This window comes from Vicugna pacos, chromosome 19 (assembly GCF_048564905.1).
Source record: "Vicugna pacos chromosome 19, VicPac4, whole genome shotgun sequence".
NCBI lineage: Eukaryota > Metazoa > Chordata > Mammalia > Artiodactyla > Camelidae > Vicugna > Vicugna pacos.
This window is the reverse complement of record NC_133005.1, coordinates 21,686,456-21,711,237: the sequence shown is the minus strand read 5'-3', so window position 1 is coordinate 21,711,237 and position 24,782 is coordinate 21,686,456. Positions and strand designations below refer to the sequence as shown.

Below are 24,782 nucleotides of genomic sequence, written 5' to 3'. Positions count from 1 at the left end.
TTGTTCCCTGAAGGATGTAGCGGGGCCACAGTGCACCTGATAACTACTTAAGGAGCACCTCTAACTTCTTCTGACGTAGAACTCCCAATCTGGTCCCGACAGGAAGACTTGCAAGTTTCATTTTACAATATGCAAAATGAAAACAACTCTTTCCTGATTTTAAAACAAAGAAAAATAAACTAGGAAGAAGAATCATAGTAACATAACTACCCAAAGAAAAACACTAATAACATTTTGAGATAGATCCTTCCAGACATTTCATTCTGTTTATACTCACACACATTAGATGTATGCACATTCAGTGTTAATTACCCAAATGGGACCAATTTAAACAGTCTATTTTATAATTTTTTTTATATTTTGCTGGGTCAATAAATTAAAATTTAGAGAGACAGCATAGTTTGGTAGTTCAAAGCTACTGCAGCTCTTCTGCCTGGGTTAAAATCCCACTCTATTTACTCTCTTTGAGACCTTGGACAAGTCGCTTAACATCTCTGTGCTTCAGTTTCCAAAATTGTCAAATGGGGCTAATAATGATTCCTATCTTATAAGAGCATTGTGAAGATTAAATGAGTTAATATAGAAGATAGAGCACAGTAATTTTCTGTGTTGACACAACTGTCATCTGTTTATGATTATATAAGACATATTTTGCAACATTCACTCATTTTATGATAGAAATAGTAAGTAATTTTCATTATAGAAAATAAAAACATTATAGATATAAACAATGTAAAACTTCATTCGTGTACACCAAAATCTGTCCGTTTGCACAGTATAGACACCAGACCATTATTTAAACTGTGGTCATCCGAAATAGTAGAATTATGGGGGACTAACTTTCATTGTTTTTTTTAATGTATAATTTTCTAAACCCAAATGGGTACATCACATTAGTATATATATTTTGTAAGCTTATACACATACACACACACTATTTTGTAATTTGTTTTGCTTCCTTGGTGGTAATAATTTAGAGATCTTTCCACGTATGCGCTAGATTGATTTTGTTCATTCTTTTGGACAGCTGCGTGATGTTCTGTTGCATGGCTGTGCCACAATTTATCCAACCAATTCCTTATCAATGAACTTTTCCTCCATTATTTTCGCTATTACAAACAATGCTTCAGTGAGCATCTTTGCCATGTACCTTTATGTGCCCTCAAGTGAGGTTTTTTTATAGGCAAAATTCCTAGATGTGGAACTACTGACTCAGCAGGGATTTTTAAAGCTTCTTTTGGGTCTTATTGATTTGTAAGTACTTTAGAATATTCTTTATAGTAAATCTCTGTCTAGTATATGTGGCATATATTTTCCCTAATTTACTGATTTTTGCAGTCTTTTTTTCTCTCTCTTTTTCAGATTGGATAATTCTGACTGATCTGTCTTCAAGTTTACTCTTTGCTCTGTTATCTCTGTTCTGTTAGTAAGCCATCTGTTGGATTGTTTAATGTCACATATTGGTCTTTTTTTCTAGTTAAAATTTTTCATTTAGTTCTTTTTTCCTCTTTTCTATTTTGCTGCTAAGAGTTTCCCTCTTTTCATTTGTTACGAGCACAGTTTTCTTTATCTCATTGCGCATAGTTATAAAAGCTGCTTTAAAGTCCTTATCCAGTCATTCCAACATCTGGATTATCTAAGGGTTAGTCCCTGTTGGCTGTCTTTTACCTTGAGGGTAAGCCACATTTTTCTGGTTTTTGGGGTTTTTTTTGTTTTTTGTTGTTGTTGTTGTTGCTTTTTTTTTTTTTTTTTTTTGTATGTTGAGTGCTTTGAAATTGTATCCTGGACGTTGCTAAGACAAAAGGCAGAATCAAGATGTAGCCAGTCTACCTGGGGTGGACTCAGACTGCAAACTCTGTCTCACCTGTGGTGAGCAACAGCTCAAGTTTCAGTTTATTTTTCTTGTTTTTAGCTGACTTGCAGTCTGCCTCATAGGTGTCTAGTTCAGAGGTCACCCAGAAGCTTGAGCAGAGTTTAGATACAAATCCAGGTTCTCCTTCCTGATTCTTTCATTTCCAGAATTTCCCCCTCACTCTCTAGCAACCCTGTCTGACCCAGGCTCTGCTTCTTAACTCTTCAGGTCAGAAAGATGTGGGGCTGTTGGAGATTTTACTGCCCTGCACTTTGTCCCAGCTGCAGACTGTCCTTAGGGGCAAAGTCATCGAAAGGGCAGCTCACCCCATGATGGCCCCTCCCTCAAAGTTTTGACTCCCTTCCAAAATCCTCCTCTTTGTTCACTCTCAGATAGTTGGCTTTGGTAATTTTTTCTTTTTTTTTTTTTTTTAACAGTTTCTTGTTACCTGCAGAAGGGACTCTCTGTTATGAGCTTATTCCTTCATATTGGAAACAGAGCTACTTTGTTTGTTTGATATATGCAAGTTTAATGTTTTTAACCTAGTCAAGTTTATCATTCTGAAGTTGGTTCTCTGCTTAAAACTGTCTTCTCCATCTCATGAGTATAAAAAAATTTTTTTCAAGTCAGATAGAATGTGAATTTATGTCAGACTTATATTTTCTCCTAAGTTGGGCCCAGAACTTCTAAAGCCACTGTTAATGTAGTTGCTGTGGGAGTGGAGATGAGGAGAGGAGAGGGTAGAATCAAGAACAAATAAAGGTTTGGTTAATTGGCTCTACCTGGTCTGGTGAGGGAGGGGACCAGGGACTGAGACATACAGATTGAGAGACGAGAGGATGCCACTGATGGAGAGCATTTTGGGACTGGTGTATGTCATTCCTCAATCTGAATCTCAGCCCAAGGGCTTGGAGGCTCTTAGCCAGTCCTGTCACTCTTACTGCAGCCCCATTCATTTTCATCCCACACGAAGTACAGTACCCCAAAAGGATGCATGAGAGAAAGCTGAGTGGCTTTGCTTGCTGGATCACTGACCCTAACCTATATCCATTCTGCTCCTCAGAAATGCAGTAGAACATGGTGGCCAAGGACTTGAGTTTTGGAGTGAGGTAAACCTGGATCCAAACTTTGACCCTGCCATTGTTAGCTGCTTAACTTCTCAGAGCCTGTTTCCCCTTTTATGAGACGAGTATAAAAATAGTAGCCACTTAACAGTGCTGAGGATTTAAATGAGACGATACTCACAAGGTCCAGCACAATAGCTAAAGTGCTATTGGCGCAGAGTAAACTCTCTTGATGAGTATCAGAGTGCTACGTTGTCAGATCAGAGATGCGGTGTCTTGCCACTCCTCTGCTGTGTGGCCTTGGGCAAGCTCTGCAGTCTCTGGTTCTGTCTGCAGGAATTTCCACGTCTGGAATGAAGCTTGGTTTGTGCGGACTGACCTGGGACCTTCATACAATGGATGGCAGGTTCTGGACGCCACCCCCCAGGAGAGGAGCCAAGGTAATCCTCTGTCAGCCCGCTGATAGCCCCCTTCTCTGGGATTGGCTCTAAGTTATGACCTCTCAGTTCTTTACAGTGCTGGATGGTGACACAGCAAAGTCACCACATCCTCTCTGTCTCTGAAGGGCACAGTGGGATTAAAACAAAAATATTTTCAAAGTGGATTTCCCCTCCTAATTTTGGTTGGTTGTTTCAGGTTGCTATTTAAATGAATGCCATCCCTGCACCCACATGGCTGCTACAGAAGCCGTGGCACGTGCCCAGCTAACCGCTGGCTCTGCTCCCCAGCCGCCTCCAGTAGCCTATCCCTCCCAGCACTGAAACCTTCCGGTTCCCCATCGCCTTGGGACTTAGTCCAAACTTCCTAGCTCAGCTCAAGGCTTCAGTGATCATGGCCCCAGTGTCTCTCTCACCCTCACGTGTGTCCCCTGCCTGGCCGAGCTCTCCTTCACACAGGCTGGCCCAACCCCATCCCTGTTCCTCTGGTCGTGGTTTCTGCTCCCATCTCTGGCTTCAGGCTCCAGGAACCTCCCCTCTTCCCTCCCCTGACCTCCAGAGCATTCTCGTACCTTCATTTTCAGTTGTCTTTCAAACTTTAAAAAAAAAACAAAACTGTAAAAGTAATACATGCACATGGTTAAAATTCTTTTTCAAACTGTTCTAAAAGGACTTACAACGAAAATGAAGTCTTACCCTCTCCCCCAACTGCAGCCTCTGTACCAGAAATAATGTGCATGATTAGATCTGGGGGACCTGAGTGTGAGGAGGGTAACCTTCCGGATAGCTTCTAGGCCACTGTTCTTCAGACTTTCCACCGCAACCCACTCGTGGCTATAAAATCAAGTTAATGGGTTGTGATCATTTTCAGAAGTGAAATAGAGTAGCATGGAGAGAGGTAAGGAAAAGGAGAGGAAAAGCAGAAGTATCATCACACGTGGTGAGAACAAGGATGGTCCCGCGAAACTTTTGTTTCAGGATCACATATGTTACCTTCATGTACGATCTACTTATTTCTAGAGGTCATGGTGCAAAAAAAAAAAAAAGGTTGAAAGTCACCATTTCAGGTATATAAAAGTGTGTGTGTTGTTTATTTGTTCTATAAACATGAATGGAATATTCTTCTTTCTATTCTGCTGCACCCCGCTTTTTTCACGTGGGCCCTCCATGAATGAAACAGTATCCATATATCTGCATGTACATCTATACTCACCTTTGTATCTATCTGTCCATCCATCTATCTACCTACCTACCTATCCGTCAGAGCTGCCTATCTGAGTGCTAGAGAAGGAAGGAGATGGTCGGGGCTGGGGAGCCCTAGGAAGCAGGAGGTCCCTGTGGGCCGGGTATTCAGAGAAGTCTTCCAGGAGTAGGGGAGGAATGATTTGCAGAGTAGAAGAAAGGCAGCCCTGAGCACAAGGCAGCAAGACTTTCCTGTTTAAGAAACAGACCGAGGGCAGGGGTCAGCACAACTTATGCGCCCACAGAATGCAGGACTGGGCCGTTTTCTGTAGAGATGGAGTCTGATCAGGATGCTACTGCGAAAAATAGCAACAGCCCGGGGTGGTCTGTGCTGAGTGCCAAGTGAGGGGGCAGACCGTCGGAGTTGAAGGAGTTTGGTGGGAGAGAGGCAGGGGAGCTGGGTGGCTGTGAAAGGCCCCCAGGGGAGCAGGCCCTGGGGTGGGCTGTTTTTGGCCTGCATCCAATCTCTGCACCCTGGCCCCCAGGGGTGTTCCAGTGTGGTCCAGCTTCGGTTATTGCTCTCCGAGAGGGTAACGTGGACTGGGACTTCGACATGCCCTTCATCTTTGCGGAGGTCAACGCCGACCGCATCACTTGGATCTACAATGCCTCGAACGGCACCATGAAGAAGAATTCCTCGGACTCTCACACCGTTGGCAGGTACATCAGCACCAAGGCAGTGGGCAGCAACTCTCGCATGGATGTCACCGAAAAGTACAAGTATCCAGAAGGTAGGCAGGTCGCTGATGGGCTTGGTGGCGGGAAGACAGGGTGGAGAAGGGGAAATTGCTCATACTCCTCTCGCGTTCTCAGCCAGTTCTGCCTGAATGGTAGGACTGCTCCCTGGCATCTGATGCCCAGCTCCCCAGACTGCCTCCAGTGGGGACAGAGCCGTCATGGGCAGACGTGATGCCAGCAGAAGTTTGCCACAGGGCACAGGCAACTGCCTGTTCAGCTAATCTCCACCTGTGACCCTTTGCCAATTGCACAGCTGGGGTGACAGCACAGAGAGAAACATGGTCCCCACAGGAGACTCCCAAGGACTTAAGGAGAAATTTCTCAGTCAGCCCACTCCCCCAGCCTCCAAGAAACACAGGCAGAATGATGAAAGAAATGGACAAAGACCCCAAAGACAAGGGCCTGTGCCTTGTATGCTTCAGAGGGCTCCCCAAAACCAGATGAAGTGAAGATGCTTGAGTCTCCAAAATCTTAAGCATCCACATCAGTGCTAGTCCCCCTAACATCACCTGGAAAGCTGGTTGCTACAAGGCCACTTTTAACACACGTGGCATTTGTTGCTCTATTTCGGATATGGCTTTCAGAGTCAGCGACTTAACTCTTTGTGGATTTTCAATAGTGACAAAAGTTCTACATTTGAAGGCCACATTCATTTTTAGAAATAGCCAAAAGCAAGTTAACGCTTGCTCTAGCAGACCCATCCCTCCTTAATAGGGTCAACATGTCACCGTTTCCAAAAATGTTTTAGAAAAAAAAATTTTTTTAATTGGACAATTTTTAAAAAATAAAAGGAAATTCTTTGCAATAGTTACTTTAGTTGATGGTCACCACTGGTTCTGAGGGGGGGGGGTCAAGAAAAGTGCTGTGGTGAAGGTGTCCACATGCACACCCTACAGTCAGCCCCTCCGCTCGCACCGCTGCTAGCTAATGCTGTTGGCTGCCGTTTACCAAAGAGGAAAGCTGAGCCCAGGAGATGGGGTCTGGCTCCAAGTCCAGATGGGTGACCTGCCAGCTGGTGGTATTTGTGGGCACTTTGAGGTAATCCCTCGATTTGGCCCCAGTCTACCTCTGCAGTCCATTCCCTGGTTGGGCTCAGATAGCCCTTCTCTCATTCACTAAACACGTACCGAGACCTCCCCTAGTGCCCGCCTGCATTCAGCTCCCGGGGGGCCGGGAAGCATCCTGCAGATGGGCCCCTGGCCTCACAGAGCTCACAGGTCAGGGGGAAAAGCTGGTGTCTGACCCAGTATTCTCAACAATGTCAAGTGGTAGAAGCAAGTGTAGGGGACAAGGAATGAAGAACCCCCAGCAGGAAGCCATCTCCAGCCCTCTTACTTTAGCTGTGTGACCTCAAGCAAGATTCTTAGGGTCTCTGGTCCCTCATTTCCTCACCTGTACAATGAGAAGAGTCAGGCCTGTCTTCAGTGGGATTTAAATGAGCTAGTGTACAAAAGTGCCAAGGTCAGGGCCAGGCACGTAGTAAGGACTTAATAAACAGTGGTGATTTTTATCAACTTGAACATCTGCAGACTCTCTGGAATGACCTTCCAAGGGGACTTCTGCAGTGTGCTGCTTAAACGGATGTGTGAGTCTGTGGGGTTCCTCACCTGGTCTTCGCACCTTGATTCTGTCCCAGCCAAGCCTCCTAAGTGATGGATAGGGACCACGGCCAGGTTGGGGGGGGTCCCTGCAGGACCCCGGCCAGGCCCCAGTCCTTGCGTGCCAGCAGGGCTGTTCACCCAGCCTGTTGTTGCCCAGTTCTCTTTACCTAATGATGCCAGCTTGCGTCTGAGGGCCCCAGCGGGGAAAAGCTCATAAAATGGGTTGCTAAGCATTTGCGCAACTGCAACACCAGGGGAGAAGACAGTACCAGGAAGCTTAGTCTTGAGTAAGCAGGGCAGGTGATCTATATAGGTATCTAGGTTCTGAGCCTCATTGTGCAAACACACCTGCTTTGCGGTGCTGGGCACAGAGGCTCAGCTCCCTGCACAGACATCAGTCCTGGGTGTGGACTTACAGCTCGGCTGGAGAATGGGAAGGCACCAAAAGGAACCCAGCCCCCCAGCAGCTACCAGCTTGGGTAATTTGGCTGCCTGCCTCCTTTTCAGTGGGGTGTGTGGGAGGAACCTTAAAAGACAGGTCTGGGCTCCTGGCGAAGGGCCCCCTTTTTGCCCCTAATCCCCAGACCAGACCAGCCGCTTAGACCAGCTGCTTCTCTTGGAGCCTTAACTCAGACGTGATGGGCTCGGATAAGTTGGCCTCTGGGGTCCCTGCCAATTGTTCCATGTTAGGCCCCACTAAACTGTAAAGTGCTTCTCATAAGTCATCTTGTGCCTTCAGATTTCACAAGTTGGGTGGGGAAGGTGTGGGGGCAGAAGTACAGTCTGCGGATAGAAGTTGATCATTCTTCTTGGTGGATCTCTGTCTGTGTTCCTAGAAGGTCAACGCCTTCTCTTTGATGGTGGATTTATCCTCAGGTCAAAGCAGGGAGCCTTATGTGAACCATGGGCTCTACCCCGGCTCAGACACTTGGACTTGGTTACTCAGCTCTCAGTTCCCCAAGAGCCATGATTTTGAAGCCATGATCATGGCCATTCTCCCGGAGCTGTTTATACCATCACGTTTAGCAGCACCTGAGTCAGAATCCAAAAACCCATCTTGCGGTTCAGGCTTTGTGTCTTTGAAACCTAAACTCTCTTGATAATTTCAACTAGTCATAACCTGGAACCATATCAACCATGGGAAGTTCTTGTCAGCTGACACGAACAAAAGTTCCCCTCGTCAACTCTCAGAGCACCTTTAGAAGTAAAGCAAAATAACATGGTAAAGTGGCTTGAAAAAATATAATGAAGTCAATTTTAAATCGCAACCTGTTTTTCACTTATGAACTCATTCTAACCTTGTTGTTGTTGTTTTCAAGTGATCAGTTCTTTAAATCTTACAAAGGACCTTTTATCAGAAAGAAAGAAAAAGAAAGAAGGAAGGAAAGAAGGAAGGAAGGAAGGAAGGAAGGAAGGAAGGAAGGGAGGGAGGGAGGGAGGGAGGGAGGGAGGGGGAAGGGAAGGAAGAAAAAAGAGAACTAAGCTAATTAACCTAAGCAAAATATCGAGCCATACGGTAGTTTTATGCAGGTGGTGACACAGAGTTCCCTGCAGCTCTGTGGAGATGTGGCGCTGATAGGAATTGCTGGGCTGTAAGCCTCATGTTAAGGAGGACAAAACAGAGACCAAGAGAGATCAGACATGTGCTTGGATCAGAATCATGCAAGCAGCAGAACCAGTGCTAGTCCCAGGTCACCTTTCCAGGCAGGGTGCTGTCCTCTGTCCAGGTTGCCACCACATCCCTGAGATGCTTCTGTCTTTTCCTGCCACATAGGTTCCAGCCAGGAAAGACAAGTATTTGAAAAGGCTCTGGGGAAAATGAAACCTAGTGCATCATTTGGTCCAACATCTGCTCCAATGTCTGCACGAAGCGAGAGAAGAGAGGACCGGGAGCCCAGCATCTCTGGGAAGTTCAAGGTCACTGGCATACTGGAGGTGGGCAACGAAGTCAACCTGGCCCTGATACTCAAAAACCTAACAAGTGAGATGAAGACGGTGATGGTGAACATGACAGCCTGGACCATCGTCTACAATGGCACACTGGTGCACGAGGTGTGGAAGGATTCCATCACTATATCCCTGGATCCCGAGGAAGGTAACTTCCCCTGAAGGATGCTGGGGTGCTACCCAACTGATATTCTCTTGGGGTTGGAGAGTTCCTGTTGGAATCGACTCAGCTGATTAAGGAAAGGATAGCACGTGGCCTATGTGGGTAAGCCTTGGGTTTTGAAATTTTGAACGCTGCAAGACAAGGTGGTGCCAAGAAAGATCCTTTTAAGCCCTGGGGGAGGAAGGAGGGAGGCTTTAGCAGTTAACAGACACTCCGCAATATCCCTTACAGATACATACCCGGAGTGCAGACTGCTTCCTTATACACTCTTCTGTATATTGCATGTGACTTTCTAAAAGGACAGATTTCAGGATTCCCTTTAACAGGCGGAAACTGAGGCTTGGAGAGATTGTGACTCACTTTGTAGACTGTGTCATAGCTAGTAAGTGACAATGCCAGGGTCTTGGTCCTAGGTTTCCTGATGCTAAATCCAGTGCCCCCCACCATTTGCTAGATTAGACTGCTGCCACCCCTTCCCGATTCCAGCTCCCACCCTACCTCACCCCGACCCTGCAATGAATCACTTCCCAGATTTGACTCTGGGAGGGTTGCAGTATACCACAGGGTCTTGAACCCTCATCCAATGTTCCCCGATGGCTGCCAGTGGGTGTGTGGAGTTTCTTGATTCCCAGCCACTGTGTTGAATTTTCTCGGAGATCTGAGCCTCTGGGAGGAACAGTGACTCGGTGCTCCTGGGAGGGAACGAGGTGGAGCTGAGAGAGGCTGGGGCTGTGGAAGGATTAGAATGCAGGTGTGCCCACATTGGCAAAATCCTTCAAGCTGTTATGAAAAGGTTGGCCTCACAAAGCAGATTAACAAGGGTGGGGTGACTATTTGCTTCCCATTAGACACTAATAAAAACTGATGAATGATACAGCCCCTCTTGAAAGAATTCTGGCTGCAGAGAAACCGAGAGGTGTTACACCTGTCAGTGTTCCCCAGCAGCCTGTCTTCTGGCAGAATTTAGCAGAAATTTCCCCAACACCAAAAGGAACTGCTTGGCTGTTACTGACCTTCAAAGCTCAAGGGCAGCGCTATTTTTGAAGGCCAAAAATAATTCACGGGAGAGAAATGGTTAAAAAAAAAAGTCATACTTCTGCAGGAGGCAGCAGAGTAAAATGAGAAGGGGTGGGGATGGGTGAAGTGGTCCTAGAGGCCTGACATTGTCACCTACTTTCTGGATGACCCTGTTAAGTCCCCCTCCCTTTCTGAGCCTCAGGGTTCACTGTCTGAGAGGGCTGGACCAGCTGATGCAAGGGCCTGTCATCTCCATGTTTAGGGGCAGGCTGGGTAAATCCCTCCAGTGCTAAAATCAGAGCACCCACCACCTTGAAGCCTTAACCTCAAAGAGCGTATGACCCCTGTGGATGGCAGGACGCCTCCCAGACCACCCAGCCCTACGGCATGAGGGAGTGGGGAGTGCCCTGCCCCAGAGGAGGGAGAGGTCCCTGCCCCCTGCTCTGTGAGTCAGAGGGGGCCTTGAGGCTTGGGGAGGACCTAGATAGAGGGAGAAAAGCTGAGGAAGGCATTTCCATCCAAAGGAACCATGAGTCAAAGCGTGAAGGGCTAAGGTACCTGTTTTGTCAAAAGGACAACGAGAGGGTCCTTTGAAGGTAGAGGTGATTCCAGCCCAGTGATGCAGGGCCAGATGGAGGGGTCTGAACTTTATTCCTGAGGCAGTGGGGCCTGGGGAAATTTTTGAAGTGCCATGGAAGAAAAGTGACATGATTTAGGGGGGAATAGGTGCTTCTAAAGCCAATGCGACTGGTGGAAGGGGTTGTCTTGGAAGCAAGAGAGACGAGAGGTGGGGAGGTGGTTCGGATGCTGTTGCAATAGAATCCCAGGCTATTAGCTGACCTGGGAGGATCATCTAAGCACTTATTTAGCCAACCCTGGCTTCCCTAGCTAGTTATTACTATGTTGTCATCGATACAGTTTTCATCATTGGGCAATGAGTTAACACTTGTATTCTTCCCCTGCCCCTTAGAAGGCAACTTGCCCTCTGATATTTTCCGGGATGGGAAGGAAGCTTCAGCCTCCTGGAATGTGCCCAGCCAGCCAGGGTTCTGGTCCCTCCCCAGCCCCTGCTCTGCAGTCTGCGCAGGACAAGCCAGGCCTGGCCAGGGAGGGCACAGGCAAGCCCGAGTCCCCAGATATTCCTGGTCAGCTCACACTGACTTGGCTGGGCATCGGCTCTTAAGGTTTCAGAAGCCAAGCCACTCGCTCTCACTCTGCTCCCTGACTTCTCCTTCCAGAAATACAACATCCCGTGAAGATCTCCTATGCTCAGTACGAGAAGTACCTAAAAGCTGACAACATGATCCGGACCACAGCCGTGTGCCAGGTCACCAACGAGGCCGAGGTGGTAGTGGAGAGAGTTGTCATTCTGGACAACCCCACTTTGACCCTGGAGGTAAAGGGGCAGTGAAGGGGTGCCTCCCCAGCCAGCCCAGCCCTCCCAGACCACAAGGAAGGCCCTCCCCCCTAGACGGTGGCAGAGGACCAGGCCCAGCTTGGGTCCATCCTCGGCCTGATGGATCAGCCAAGAGTTCCACTCAGACCAGCTCCCTGGCTCCCTGTCTGGCAAGATACACAGGCATGTCGCCCTGTGGCTTCTTTGGTTGCAGTACCAGGCCCCTGGGGATGCCACAGAGAAGTGGCTAGAAGAGTTCTTCGGCTCACTCCCTCTGAGCGTCTGCTGGGTCCCGGGCTGGGCCAGGCTCGGGGCAGGGTCCCGCCTGCAGGGAGCCCACTGCCCACCCCCAGACACATTTGTTGAGCAGATCAGAAATGGACACAACTCACACGCATCTCTCGATTCTCTAGACCCCAGAGTTAGAGAATTGTGGGCCCTCAGGAGCCTCGTCTCCAGCTCCTATACCTTGCCATTTCCCACGTGAGTAAACTGAGGCCTAGAGAGAAGAGACTCGCCCGTGACTGGGGCTAGAGCTCGGGCCCTTTCCAGGACCTCCTGGGACATCCAGGGCCAGCAAAAGTAGCTCCACAGTGCTTGAGAGTGAAAATGCCTCGTCTCTGCTTTTGGCTGCAGGCTCTGCTGCCGGGCTCCTTCCCCTGAGCCCAGGCGTGTGGAGACTCGCAGGTCTGCAGGAGGCATCTGGGGCCACTTTGTTCCTTCCTCGGCACGGGAGCTGGACGTATTTGTGCTACTCCCAAGCCTATCCCTACTCCAACATCAGCCCAGCCCAGGGTGGTGGCTGTCAGAGCCAGAGAGCACAGATCTGAGGGATGAGAGGCTGGCAGGCAAGGACAGGCAGATGAACGAGTGAGGAAGATGGGGTCCTCCCGTGGGGGCCCAAGGAGAGCATCACGGGTCAGGCTTCTCCCACATCTGCTGTGTCTACCACCTGCCCCAGCTGTCTAGACAGTGATTGCCTTTTTATTCTTCTATCGCAACACCAGCAGCCTCCCTAGCCCCAGATTTCTAGAGGACCTCGTGGCTGCCCTGGTCCTACCCTCTCTAAGCTGCGCCGTGTCTGCAGGGGTTCCTGACCTCGGACAGAGGGCGCCCACTTCCACGCAGCAAGCCTGCAATAGAGCCCTGTCCTGGTTAGTCTGGACTGTGTGCAGAATGGGGGTGGTTTGCCACCTCCGGGGCACGGGAGCCAGTGACCTGCTAACCAGTCTGGAGGACAGTAGAGCAAGGGACAGTGCTTCAGACCTTGTATGCAGGCCCTGCCATTTATCAGCAGTGACAAATTCCTTAATTTCTGTGTCTCAGTTGCTCCACCTCTATTACGGGGATAATGAAATGCTTCCCCTGCAGATGTCCTTCCCTCAGAGAAGCTCTTGCTGACGCCCCCCCCCATTAAGTCCCCAGGGGTACACCCTCGGGGCCTCGGTCCTTCCCCAGCCTGTGTCCTCATTGGAGGGACACCTGCACGGTCAGTAGTTGGGCTGCAGTCTCCTACCAGACTGTAAACTCCACGAGGGGAGGCGCTGCCCTGTTCCGGGCCTGTCTCAGGGTTGGTCTAACAGAAACAGCCCCTCCCTGGGGCAGGACTGGAACAGAGCATCGGGGCTCCAGGCTCACCTTCTTTCCCGCCCACTGGAGTTTTCATTGTCAATCCATGCTTGGCCCTGAGTGGAGAAGCCTCGCCTGCTTCCCAGGGCGTTTCCAGGAAATGCACCGCATCCCCGGAGAATGATGGGTAGCGAGTGCCATTTCCGTCCTGAGGCTGCAAAACAAAACGTTCTGCATTAAAATGATCAGTGTTCAAGTGAAGTTATTTTTTCCCTCGTAGTAGTCCCTTCTCCAATATCCTCAGACCTTCTTTGAGCTTTATCTTTTGTGCAACATTTTTGCTCTATGTCTTAGATTTCTGTATCAAGTCAGCTTTGTCTTTCAAGAGAGTGTAACATCTTGAGAAAAGAAATCAGAATACACACAGGCTGGAGATGTTCCATCAAAACCTTTCCTATTTCATCTTTTTAAAGGGCATCTGCTCTTTCTTCTTCGGGGCATCTTTGTGTGAGTTTCCTCCTAATCTCTCCTTTACTTCAGCCTTTAGAGAATCAAGACTTTCTCGTCTTGATTGATTGAATCAAGGATCACCCAGAGCAGGGCACAGATTTTTAAACTCCTGTGGCTGATCTGTATGAAAAGACAGTAATTTGGATAAAATCCCATTCTCTTATTTGGTGCTGACTTGGAGTAAGCACTGAGAACTTTAGAACCAGACCTACGATCTGAACTTTGTTCCAAAGGGTGGTGTCTTCACGTTGGTCCATGACCTACTGACAATCAGACACAGGTTTCTGGTGGCTCTTATCTCTCCTTTGGGTCACGCCTGGATCTAAGTCAATAGGACAAGCTGGTAAGCAGCAACGAAGAAAGGAAAACAAGTACATGAAACTCTCAGACTGAATGTCAACGTGAAAAAATACGGCACCATTTATGTACCCTGGTGTCCTGATGGCATCAAATGATGCTTCAGCCTTCAAATTATGTCATTCACTTCAGTGACTCTCATGGGAGAGACTTTGGCATAGATCATGGTCTCAACTGAAAAAAAAATGTTTCAATTATGCACATATTATTGGCAGGCATCGCGCGGTCGAGAGAGAAGAGAAAAAAAGTCTCTGGAACCGGAAAAGCCTCGGTTGTTGAATCAGTCTGAACCGTAACTTTATTCCTGTAAAATGGTTTCAGCGCGAATTGGAGGCAAGAAAAAGAAACACCAAACGAACAAAAAGCAGCCGCCTCTAGCGATCCTCCAAAGAAGAGAAGAATTCCGCCGGCTACCCGGTTTTAGTTTTCTTCCACATCCATGATCTCATTCGGTTCCTTCTAGCCCAGGGAGGCGAGCAGGGAGGGACTACCCTCTTTATCAGGTGAGGGAGTTGAGGCCCAGAAAGCTGATGCATCTGCCCAGTCACAGCTGCTTCTCTGCAGAAACACGAGTTTCATCTTTGGGAACAAATCTTCCAGGTTGCTTCTCTGACCAGAAACCTAGGCCTCTCCAGCCTCTGATCAAGGACCCTGTCCAGACACCGTGAGGCACGCAGGGAACTGTTGGGCTCCAGAAGTTCAGAAGGACATTGATAGACCAGGTGTCATCAGAGGAGAGTGGCCGGAGTTGAGGCGGGGGCCCAACGCAGAGCCCCGTGGGGAGGAGCAGGAGGCTGGTGAGCCTCTGAGCCAGGGTCTGAGCAGGGAGGGGGCTTCCAGGCTTGAAGGGAAGACAGAGGATCAGTGAGTGGGGCATTCAAGGAACGTACTGTGATTAAGGTCAGAATGAAACATTTCCCGACCTTCACAGTAGCCCCCAGTGGAACTGGGCCATCCTGGGAAGTGGCGGCTACTAACCCCAAGATGAACTGAGAACGAGCCCGTGCACCTGTCAGGGCCAGGGAGGTGACATGCTTGCTCTCAGCCACTGTGATGTGCAGCCTCTCGCTCTGCGCCTGGGGGTCCTGTCTGCAGCATAGGGATGACAGCCATTTCCTAGGAGCCCCCTGTGTGGATGTCACTAGCACTTAGGAGGACGAAACCAAAGGTCCTCCCTTCCTGTGTCCTCAGCAACATCTTCCCCGTCACCAAGTTGCCTGCTCAGCCCCGTCGGCTCTCACCGAGGGCGGGTGAAACAGGCCGCCCAGCCCTGACTCCATCAACTCCTCCCCCCGCAGGTGCTGGACCAGGCCCAGGTGCAGAAGCCCGTGAACGTGCAGATGCTCTTCTCCAACCCTCTGGACGAGCCAGTGAAGGACTGCGTGCTGATGGTGGAGGGGAGCGGCCTGCTGCTGGGCAGCCTCAAGATCGAGTGAGTCCCAGGCTGAGGGCCCCGTGTGGGAAGGCGGGATAGAGGGCAGACGGGCCTCCCAGGAACCCCGAGCAAGGCAGGCAGAACTCTAGCCTCGGACCTCGAGACCCGCACATAGGGATACACATTTGCTTTTGGTTTGGGAATTCATCAAACTTGAACTCGGGAAAACCAAGTCACCAGGGTTTGGAGCTGGTCTTCATATTTGGGAGATCATTGGACCCCCTGCCTTTCCCTTCAGCGGGGTCCCGGGGCTAGAGGGGACTGGTGACCCAAGGTGTCAGCAAGAGAGAGCTGAAGGAACAGTAAGCTTGTCCAGCCCCAACCAGATCAGGACTCGAGACCTCACGAGGCCCATCCAGCCTGAGGTCCATGAATCTTACTCTTGACACTGACTCCCACCCCTCCCCATCAGCGTGCCAGCCCTGCGCCCCAAGGAGCGGTCCCGCGTGCGTTTTGAGATCCTGCCCACCCGGAGTGGCACCAAGCAGCTCCTCGCGGACTTCTCCTGCAACAAGTTCCCTGCGATCAAGGCCATGCTGTCCATCGATGTGGCCGAGTGAAGGGCCCAGGTGGCCCCCATACAAACTTGGGAACACGGAGCGGGCAGGGCTTGCCTGTGGAGTGAGCCCCTGCTCATGCTGTCCAGCCTAGAAACCCACTCCATCCCCCAAGGCAACCTGGACTCCGACCTCCAGCCTCCAGCACACCCCCTCCCTCGCTCCCAGGCTGGGCTGGCTCCACCCTGGCCCCTGACTTGATCACTTTTGCACATTCCCCAAGCTTCTCCCCAAGGCTGCCTGCTCTGTGAGCCTCACATTCCCGCGCAGCCCTCACAGCCTCAGTGCTGCGGCATGGCGTGACACCTGCCCCAGCAACTCCCCAAATGGATACGGCGTGGGGGATGGGGGGAGAGAAGATGGTCTGGACTAATTGCTGATTCCCCAGCCTGCTCTGCCCCCGGGGCCGGTTAACCATCCGTGACACTCACATCCACACCCTCAAAATAAATGTTAAAAAGAGCACGATCACATAGCACCAACTGTACGAGACTGCTGCTTCACCGAAGGTGGTGGAGAAGGAGAGAGGGGGGTGGGGCCGTGTCCTTCTGAAGGAAGGATGGCCTGGGGGAGGCTTGCCTTCCCCGTTCCAATGTCCAAAAGGAGTGGACTTGTTCTGTGTGGCTCCAGGTGCCAAAGTAGGAAGATGTTTCAAGTCAGTTTAGCAAAACACACAAGTTATCAGTTTGGAATGTGCCCTGCCCAATTTCTGGGCCCTTCAGGGAGGAGAGTTGGGTGCCTCCTACTGTTCCATGGTGAGAATTACAGGCTTTTATAAAATCATCTGATGGTCAGTTCTTCAGACTGAATGAAGGTCCAGCCTTCTGTTTAAAATTGATATACCTGTGGAGACTGGGGGTATAACTCTGCAGAAACATTTTGGTATTTTCGTACATGACACTGGCAATCCACCTCAACTGATCCTGAAAGATGTGCCTTCCCAGGGTCACCCAGCCATTAAATTCCATGATGAAGATTTCATTGATTCACAGATGATCAATAAGCCCCTGCTGTGACTAGGTGAGGGATTCAGCACAGGTGATCTGCGCTTTCTGGAAGTTTGTTGTCATGGGGAGACAGGGGTATGGGCGTGGATGTGGGAAGATAGATAATAAAATGAGTAATCAAATAAATGCAAAATATATCTTCAAGTAATGATTAGTATATTGATGAATAAAAGTCAGGATGTGGATACGTGTTGGGGAGGCACTGGGCAGGGCAGCCCTCTGACAGTTGATATTTGAGTGGAAACCTGAAATGAACCATGAGAGAGAGCCATGTGAAGGTCTAAAGGAGCGATTTCCAGGAACACCAAGGCACATCCCTAAGGTGGGAGTATCCCTGGTGTGTAATCAGAATATAAAGGAAGCAGTGCTCTTGTGGAGAAGGGAGGGTGAGAGTAATCAGAATGAAGGCAGAGAGGCAGGAGTTGGGGAAACACAGATCCCATAGGGTCTTGTAGACCCCTGTAAGGACTTTGGTTTCTATCCTGAATGAGACTGGAAGTCCAGGAGAGTTTTGAACACAGAAGTGACAGCATGTGTCTTGTGTTTTAAAAGAAATCATTTGGCTGTTGCAGGGAGTCCCATGAGAAGGCTACTGTAACCATCCAGGTAAGAGGTGATGCTAGCTCAGACCAGGGTGGCAGCAATGAGTGGGCTGAGAAGTGATGGAGAAGGCAGAACCCACTAGACATCCCAAGGGACTAGATGAGGGACTTGAAGAAAGGAGGCACGTGAGTCACACTAACATCTATTAGCCTGAGCAGTTCGGTGATTCCAGGTCTCCAGGGGCACAGCTCTTACTCTTCCTCTACCAGGTGAGCCCCAGGGGACTCTAGGATACGAAGCTCTTCCCCCTCCAGGCTCACTCTGGCCCCTCACTGGCCACCTCTCTGTGTCTAGCCCCCTAACCATGCACTGGGACCCTGGAAGCATCTTCTTTGGTTGATGTCCCAGGCATTCAGAGTTCCACACCAGTCCTGGAAGAAGGAGCAAGTTTCAGAGCAAAGAGAAGACTTGAGGTCCAGCTGAGAGGCTGGGGCAATTAAGGGGGTCTTCTCAGATGAGCTGGCCTTGAACGATGTTAGGACTTCCTAATGATGTTCAGGCAGGAGGCCTTGGACCCTGGTGGGGAGAGACATGAAAAGGGACGATGTGTTGCTAAACATGAGGAACATGACGCTGGAGAGGCAAGTGGATGAGGACTAGGAAAAGGCTGACCTCCAACTGGCCAGAGTTCATTTCAATTTGTCAGGGGCTGTGTAGCAGACTACATCTTCCAGACATGGCCACCATACTAGTTCTAATTCCATGTGCTGTTTCAGACTCAACCAAAAAGTGGGATCTAATTTCCCCTCTTCTCAAAGGGTTGTTCTTGGAGACTGCCTTGATGAACAGAAAGCAGCAGAAGTGAGGCTATGTGACTTCTGATAAATCATAAAAGACAACATGGCTTCTGCCTGGATCTCTCTCTCTCTCTCAACACTTACCTTTGGAATCCAGCCTCTATGTTGTAAGTCAGTCCAAGCCACCTGGAGAGACCTCGTGCAGGTGTGCCAACTGAAAACCCAGCTAAGGTTCCCACCACCAGCCAGAATCAACTGCCAACCACGTGAGTAAGGGAGCCTCCAGTAACTTCAGCTTTAGACACTGAGTTACCCTCAGCCCTTGAGTCTTCAAGCCATCCCTGGACATCATGGAACACAGGCAAGCCATCCCTGACCATGCCCTGTCTGAAATCCTCACTCATGGGAGCAACATATAGATGGTTTACACCACAAAGTTTGGGGTTAGTCTGTTATGCGTGTAACCGGAACAAGTTTCAATACATGTCAGCCTGGTGAATAACCTCCCAGTGTCATTAATCTGTCCCTATTATTTCCAGGGTTATCAATGTCTACATAGGCATTGTACACAGGCATTAAGGCCAGTTATAGCCTATTCTCTGAATATTACCTTCTTATTGCTCCCCATTGTGCTTGGCAAGTGCCTGTTTGTTGGGAAGGCAGGCACATCCCTCACTTAGGGCAGGAGGAACCCCTGTGATCCTGTTTAAGAATAGGGTTTTCTCTTCACAATGCTGTCTTGTAGTCAGTGATGTCCCGCTCGTCACAGAGGAAGAGTACTGGGAAACTCAAGGTGGCGCTGGAGGAAAGAATGTGACCTGAGACAAAGGGCTTGTTAGTCCCATCCCAGAACAAGCCTCTTGAATCATTCATGCATCCATCAGTCATCTATGTATGAATTCAGTCAATCACAATCATCTCCATCTTAAATACCTGCCACGTGTCAGGCACTGTGCTGCATATGTGAGAACCCATGGCCCATGGCTTTGTGAAGTTTACATCCTAACAGGGAGCCAGACAGAAGCAGGTAAACAAACAAATAAAATACTGACAGTTTGTGATAAGTATAATGAAATAAAAACACATGTATTGTCCTGGCTACTTGCCCTGTAGCTGGAGGAGGTCCCTCTGAGGAGTTATTTCAGCTGAGACTTGAAGAAACCAAGCATGTTAAATCGTCTGCAAGCAATGGAGACTGACTTTGGCTGGGTCAAGGAGAGGAGAAAATATTGAAAGAGCACAGGGAACTCAGACTAAGTGGAGAAGATGGAGGACCAGGCTTAGAAAATGAGCAGGAGAAAAGGGTGGCCACACAGTCAAAACTGCATCACAAGGACAGGGTTCAAGATGGTGGCGTTAGGAAGATCCTGAGCCCAATCCTCCCATGGACACCACAAAGCTGCAACTACACGTAAAAGACCTGGAGACTAGCAAGAAAGCTCTTCCACAGCAAAAGCCAAAAAACGGGGCAGGGGGGGCCACATCAAGATGGGTAAGAGAGGCAGAGATAGTCTTTCCAGGACCCCACCCCCAACCCCGGTGTGGTGACCCACAAGCGGGTCGCAAACACAGAGCTCCTCCCTGAGCAGCGAGGCATTCAGCCCCACATTGGTTCCCCCTGCCGTGGGACCTGCATCAGAAGGGTGAGCCCCCGAAATGACTGGCTTTGAAGTCCAGTGGGGCTTACATCTGGGAGAGCCAGAGGGCTGTAGAAAACTGAGACTCTACTCTTGACACAGAGTCACTTGCTCTGAGTCCCAACACAGAGGTAGCAGCTTGAGAAGCCCCTGGGTCATGCATGAGGGAGAATCACTGACTAGTCTTAGGATGTACACCGGAGGCCAAGGGTCTGCTGGAGATCTCGCCAGGGGCAGGTGAGCTGGCAGGTGCCATCTTTCTTACTCCTTCTGCCTCGTTGGCCTCCTGCTAGCAGACCTTATTTTTGGCACTCTCAGTCTACCCCACCAGCACTGCTCACCCAGCCTGGTGCTCACCCACGGCAGTCCACACCCATCAGACCCAGAGTGGGGCCTCACTCTGGTCCAGCACTCACCCACCACAGACCCTGCCCCACCAGATCCAGCAGATGGGCTTTTCCATCCTGGTGCTCATCCACAAGTGCCCCATCCCACCGAATCTAGAAGGTGCGTGCACCCCACACAGAGGGTGCCACCTGACCAACTGGTAATAGTGGCCAGGGGGGCTTGTGTTTCTGGGCCCTAGGGACTGAAACAAGCAGAGAAACAGATCTTGGCAGGCTAAACCCCCAGGGCACTACACAGGCAACAGAACAAAACATACCCTCTGTCTTCCAGTGACCACTGCTTCAAGACTGGGAGAGACAGCTGTTTTGCTGAAACAAACACAGAGAGTCAGGCAAAATGAGGAGATAAAGGAATGCATTCCAAACAAAGAATAAGACAAAATCTCAGGAAAAAAAAGATTAATGAAGCAGAGATAAGCAATCTACCTAAAAAAGAGTTCAAAGTAATGGTGATAAAGTTGCTCACTAAACTCAGGAGAATAGTTGAATGCAGTGAGATATTCAACCAAGAGTCAGAAAATATAAAAAAGTTCCAAACAGAAGTTACAGAGCTGAAGAATTCAATAATGAAACTGAAAAATATACTAGTTAACTGAACTAAAAAATATAAAGCATACTGGATGAAGCAGAAGAATGAATCAGTGAGCTGGAAGACAAACCAATGGAACTCACCCAGACAGAGCAGCAAAAAGAAATTAAGAAAAATTTTAAGTGAAGATTTTTTAAGGAACCTCCGGGACAACACCAAGCAGAATAACATTCACATTATAGAGGTCTCAGAAGGAGAAGAGAGAAGGAAACAGAAAATGTATTTAAAGAAATAATAGCTGAAAACTTCCCTAATCTGGGGAAGGAAAGAGAATTCAAAATAAAATGAACCTAGAGACCCACACCAAGACACACTATATTAAAATGGTAAAAAATTAACAATAAAGAGAGGATCTTAAAAGCAGCAAAAGGAAAACAACTTCTTATATAAAAGGGAAGCCCCATAAGGCTATCAATAGATAGCCTTATATATAAACCACATTAACGTGATATAACACATTAACAAAATTAAGAGGAAAATTATGTGATCATCTCAACAGATACAGAAAAAGCATTTGGCGAAATTCAACATCCATTTATAATAAAAACTCTCAACAAAGTGGTTATTGATGGAATATACTTCAACATAACAAAGGCCATATATGACAAACCCACAGCTAACATGATACTTAATAGTGAAAAGCTGAAACATTTTCCTCCAAGATCAGTAACAAGACAGGAATGCCCATTCTCACCACTTTTATTTGACATTGTATTGGAAGTTCTTACCACAACAATTAGGCAAGAAAAAGAAATAAAAGACAACCAAATTGGAAAGGAAGGAGTAAAATTGTCACTATTTGCAGATGGCATAACACTTTATATAGAAAACCCTAAAGATTCCACCAAAAAGAAAAACTATTAGAAGCAATAAATGAGGGGGGGAGGGTATAGCTCAAGAGGTAGAGCGCATGCTTAGCATACAAGGTCCTGGATTCAATACCTAGTACTTCCTCTAAAAATAAATAAGTAAGCTTAATTACCTCCCCTCAAAATAAAAAACAATAAAATAAAATAAAACAAATCTTTAAGAAAAGAATGAAGACTTAGAAAAAGGAGTAATAAATGAATTTTGTAAAGTTATAGGCTAGAATATCAATCTACAGAGATTAGTGGTGTTTCTATACACTAATAATGAACTATCAGAAAAAGAAGCTAAGGAAACAATTCCATTCACAAACTGCATCAAAAATAAATAAATAAATGCCTAGGAATAAATTTAACCAAGGAGTTTAAAGACCTACACATTGAAAACTATAGGACACTGATGAAGGAAACTGAAAAAGTCACAAATAAATGGAAAGATTTATGATGATGAAATGAAAGATGCTCATAAGCGGGAAGAATTAATATTGTTAAAATGTCCATACTACTTGAAGCAACCTACTACCAAATTCATTTCAGTGCAATCCCTATCAAAATTCCAAAGGCACTTTTCACAAAACTAGAAAAAATAATTCTGAACTTTGTATGAATCCACAAAAGATCCCCAATAGCCAAAGCAGCCTTGAGAAGGAAGAACAAAGTTGGGGGTACCATGTTCCCTGATTTCAAACTATGCTACAAAACTATATTAAATCGAAACAATATGGTATTTACATTATAACAGACACACATATCAACAGGACAGAGTTGAGAACCCAGAAATAAAACCACACATACACAGACAACTAATTTACAACAAAAAAAGTCAAAAATACACAATCAAAAAAGGACAGTCTCTTCAATAAACAGTGTTGAAAAAACTGAACTGCCACATGCAAAAGAATGAAACTTACACCATAGACAAAAATTAACTCAAAATAGATTAAAGACTTGAACACAAGTCCTGAAAACATGAAATTCCTAGAAGGAAAAACATAGGTAACTTCCTCAATCTTAGCTATATTTTTGTAGATCTGACCCCAAAGGCAAAAGAAACAAAAGCAAAAATAAACATAAGGGACTACATCAAGCTAAAAAGCTTTTGCACACTGAAGAAAACCATCGTCAAAACAAAAAGCCAACCTACTGGATGAGAGTGGATATTTACAAATCACGTATCTGACAAGCAGTTAATATCCAAAACATGTAAAGAATTCACGCAATTTAACAACGGCAGCAAAACCCCACCAGATTTTTAAATGGGCAGAGGATCTAAATAGACATTTTTCCAAAGAAGACATACAGATGGCCAGCTGGTATACCAAAATTACTAATTATTAAGGAAATTCAAATCACAACCACAATGAGATATCACTTCACACCTGTCAGAAAGGCTATCATCAAAAAGACAAGAAATGACAAGTGTTGGAGAGGACGCGGAGAAAGGGGAACTTTCGTACACTGTTGATGGAAATGTAAATTGGTGCAACCACTATGGAAAACAGTGTGAAGATTCCTCAAAAAGTAAAGACTAGAACTCATGCAATTCAGCCATTCCAAAGTATTTATCCAAAGAACAAAAACAATAATTTGAAGATATATGCACCTTTATGTTTATAGCAGCATTATTTACAATAGCCAAGATATGGAAGCAACCTAAGTGTCCACTGAGGGATTAATGAATTAAGAATTAAGATGTGGTGTATGTATACACAGTGGAATACTAATCAGCCATAAAAAAGAATGAAATCTTGCCATTTGCAACAACACTGGAATTATATTCAGTGAAGTAGGTCAGAACGTGAAAGACGAAAACCATATGATTTCACTCCTATGTGGAATCTAAAAAAAATGAACAAACAAAACAAAAACAAACTCATAGACACAGAGAACAGGTTGGTGGTTACAGAGGGGAAAGGGGTTGGGGTGGGCAAAGTGGGTGAAGGGGGTCAAGTGTATGGCGATGAATGGCAGCTGGATTTTTGGTGACGATCAGTTTGCAGTGATGTTGTACACCTGCAAGTTATATAATGTTATACACCAATTTTACCTGAATAAAAAAAATTGCACCGCAAACCCACTGAGTGAGGACATTATTGGTTGTCCTAAAATAACGTGGCACTAGAATCCATTCTGGTCACCAGAACCATCACTATTGCCCACAGAATGGAGTCCCCATTGTCCCTGCTTCTTCTTGCCACCAGCTCCCAGTTTAAAATTCCAGGCGAGAACATGCGCTTAGCTAAGCCTAAGTCATGTGACTTTGCCCTTGGTACAACACAGTCTAGGAATTTTGGACAAGATGTCTGGTCTGCAGCAGCCATCTTGCAGCTATGAAGCAACAAGCATGAAGAAGAAAAGCCAACATTCAAGGGTAGCCTAACAGAAAGCTTAAAAGGACTAGGTCCTGAAGGCACTGCTGAGCTGCTATACCAGTCTTGAGACTGTTGACTCCAGACATTTTATTAAATAAACAATAACTTTCCTTAGATTTAAAGCCACTGTTGTCAGAGATTTTATTACTTGCAGTAAAAGCGTTTTCAACCTTTACAGAAGGGGATACATGCTCAAGTAATTTTTATCTAAGGTGACAGGTAGGATGTGCTCTAGCAGGTGGAGGGGGCAGAAGAGTAAGGTTTTTCAAACTTTTGTGTAAATTAGGATCAACTGGAATGATCACTAAAATGCAGATTCTCACAGCCCATCCTTCAAAATTGCTGGCTCAGAATCATGAGGCATATGCATTTTTATGGCATCCAGGTGCATATGATGGAGGCAGATAATCCTGCCAACAGAGGCACCTTGGTTTAGAGGAGCATCGGGAAAGGCAAACCTACGTCCGTCTTCTTACTCCTCCTCTCTGAGTCCCAACTTTTCATCTGTAAAACTAAATGCGACAATGAATTTCAAGTAGCTAACAGTACCTGGACTATAGAAACAATATAAATAAAATTATTTATTGTGCCAGACTGCCTGGGGATCCCGGCTCTGTCTCTCAACTGACTGTATGACTTTGGGCAAATTACTTAACCCCTCTGTGCCTCGGTGTCTTCA

The 24,782-nt window shown here is 47.3% G+C and overlaps 1 protein-coding gene across 1 annotated transcript in view; it reads left to right on the top strand.

Moving 5' to 3' along the window:
• The window catches only part of TGM3 (transglutaminase 3), a 38,417-nt gene extending 22,059 nt beyond the window's left edge, over positions 1 to 16,358 (top strand). The window contains exons 8-13 of the mRNA XM_006207312.4: positions 3,253 to 3,356; positions 5,081 to 5,326; positions 8,709 to 9,029; positions 11,300 to 11,457; positions 15,192 to 15,325; positions 15,741 to 16,358. Coding sequence (XP_006207374.1) covers positions 3,253 to 3,356; positions 5,081 to 5,326; positions 8,709 to 9,029; positions 11,300 to 11,457; positions 15,192 to 15,325; positions 15,741 to 15,888 — 1,111 coding nt within the window. The 3' untranslated portion in view covers positions 15,889 to 16,358. The remainder of the gene's footprint in view (positions 1 to 3,252; positions 3,357 to 5,080; positions 5,327 to 8,708; positions 9,030 to 11,299; positions 11,458 to 15,191; positions 15,326 to 15,740) is intronic.
• Positions 16,359 to 24,782: the final 8,424 nt, after the last annotated feature.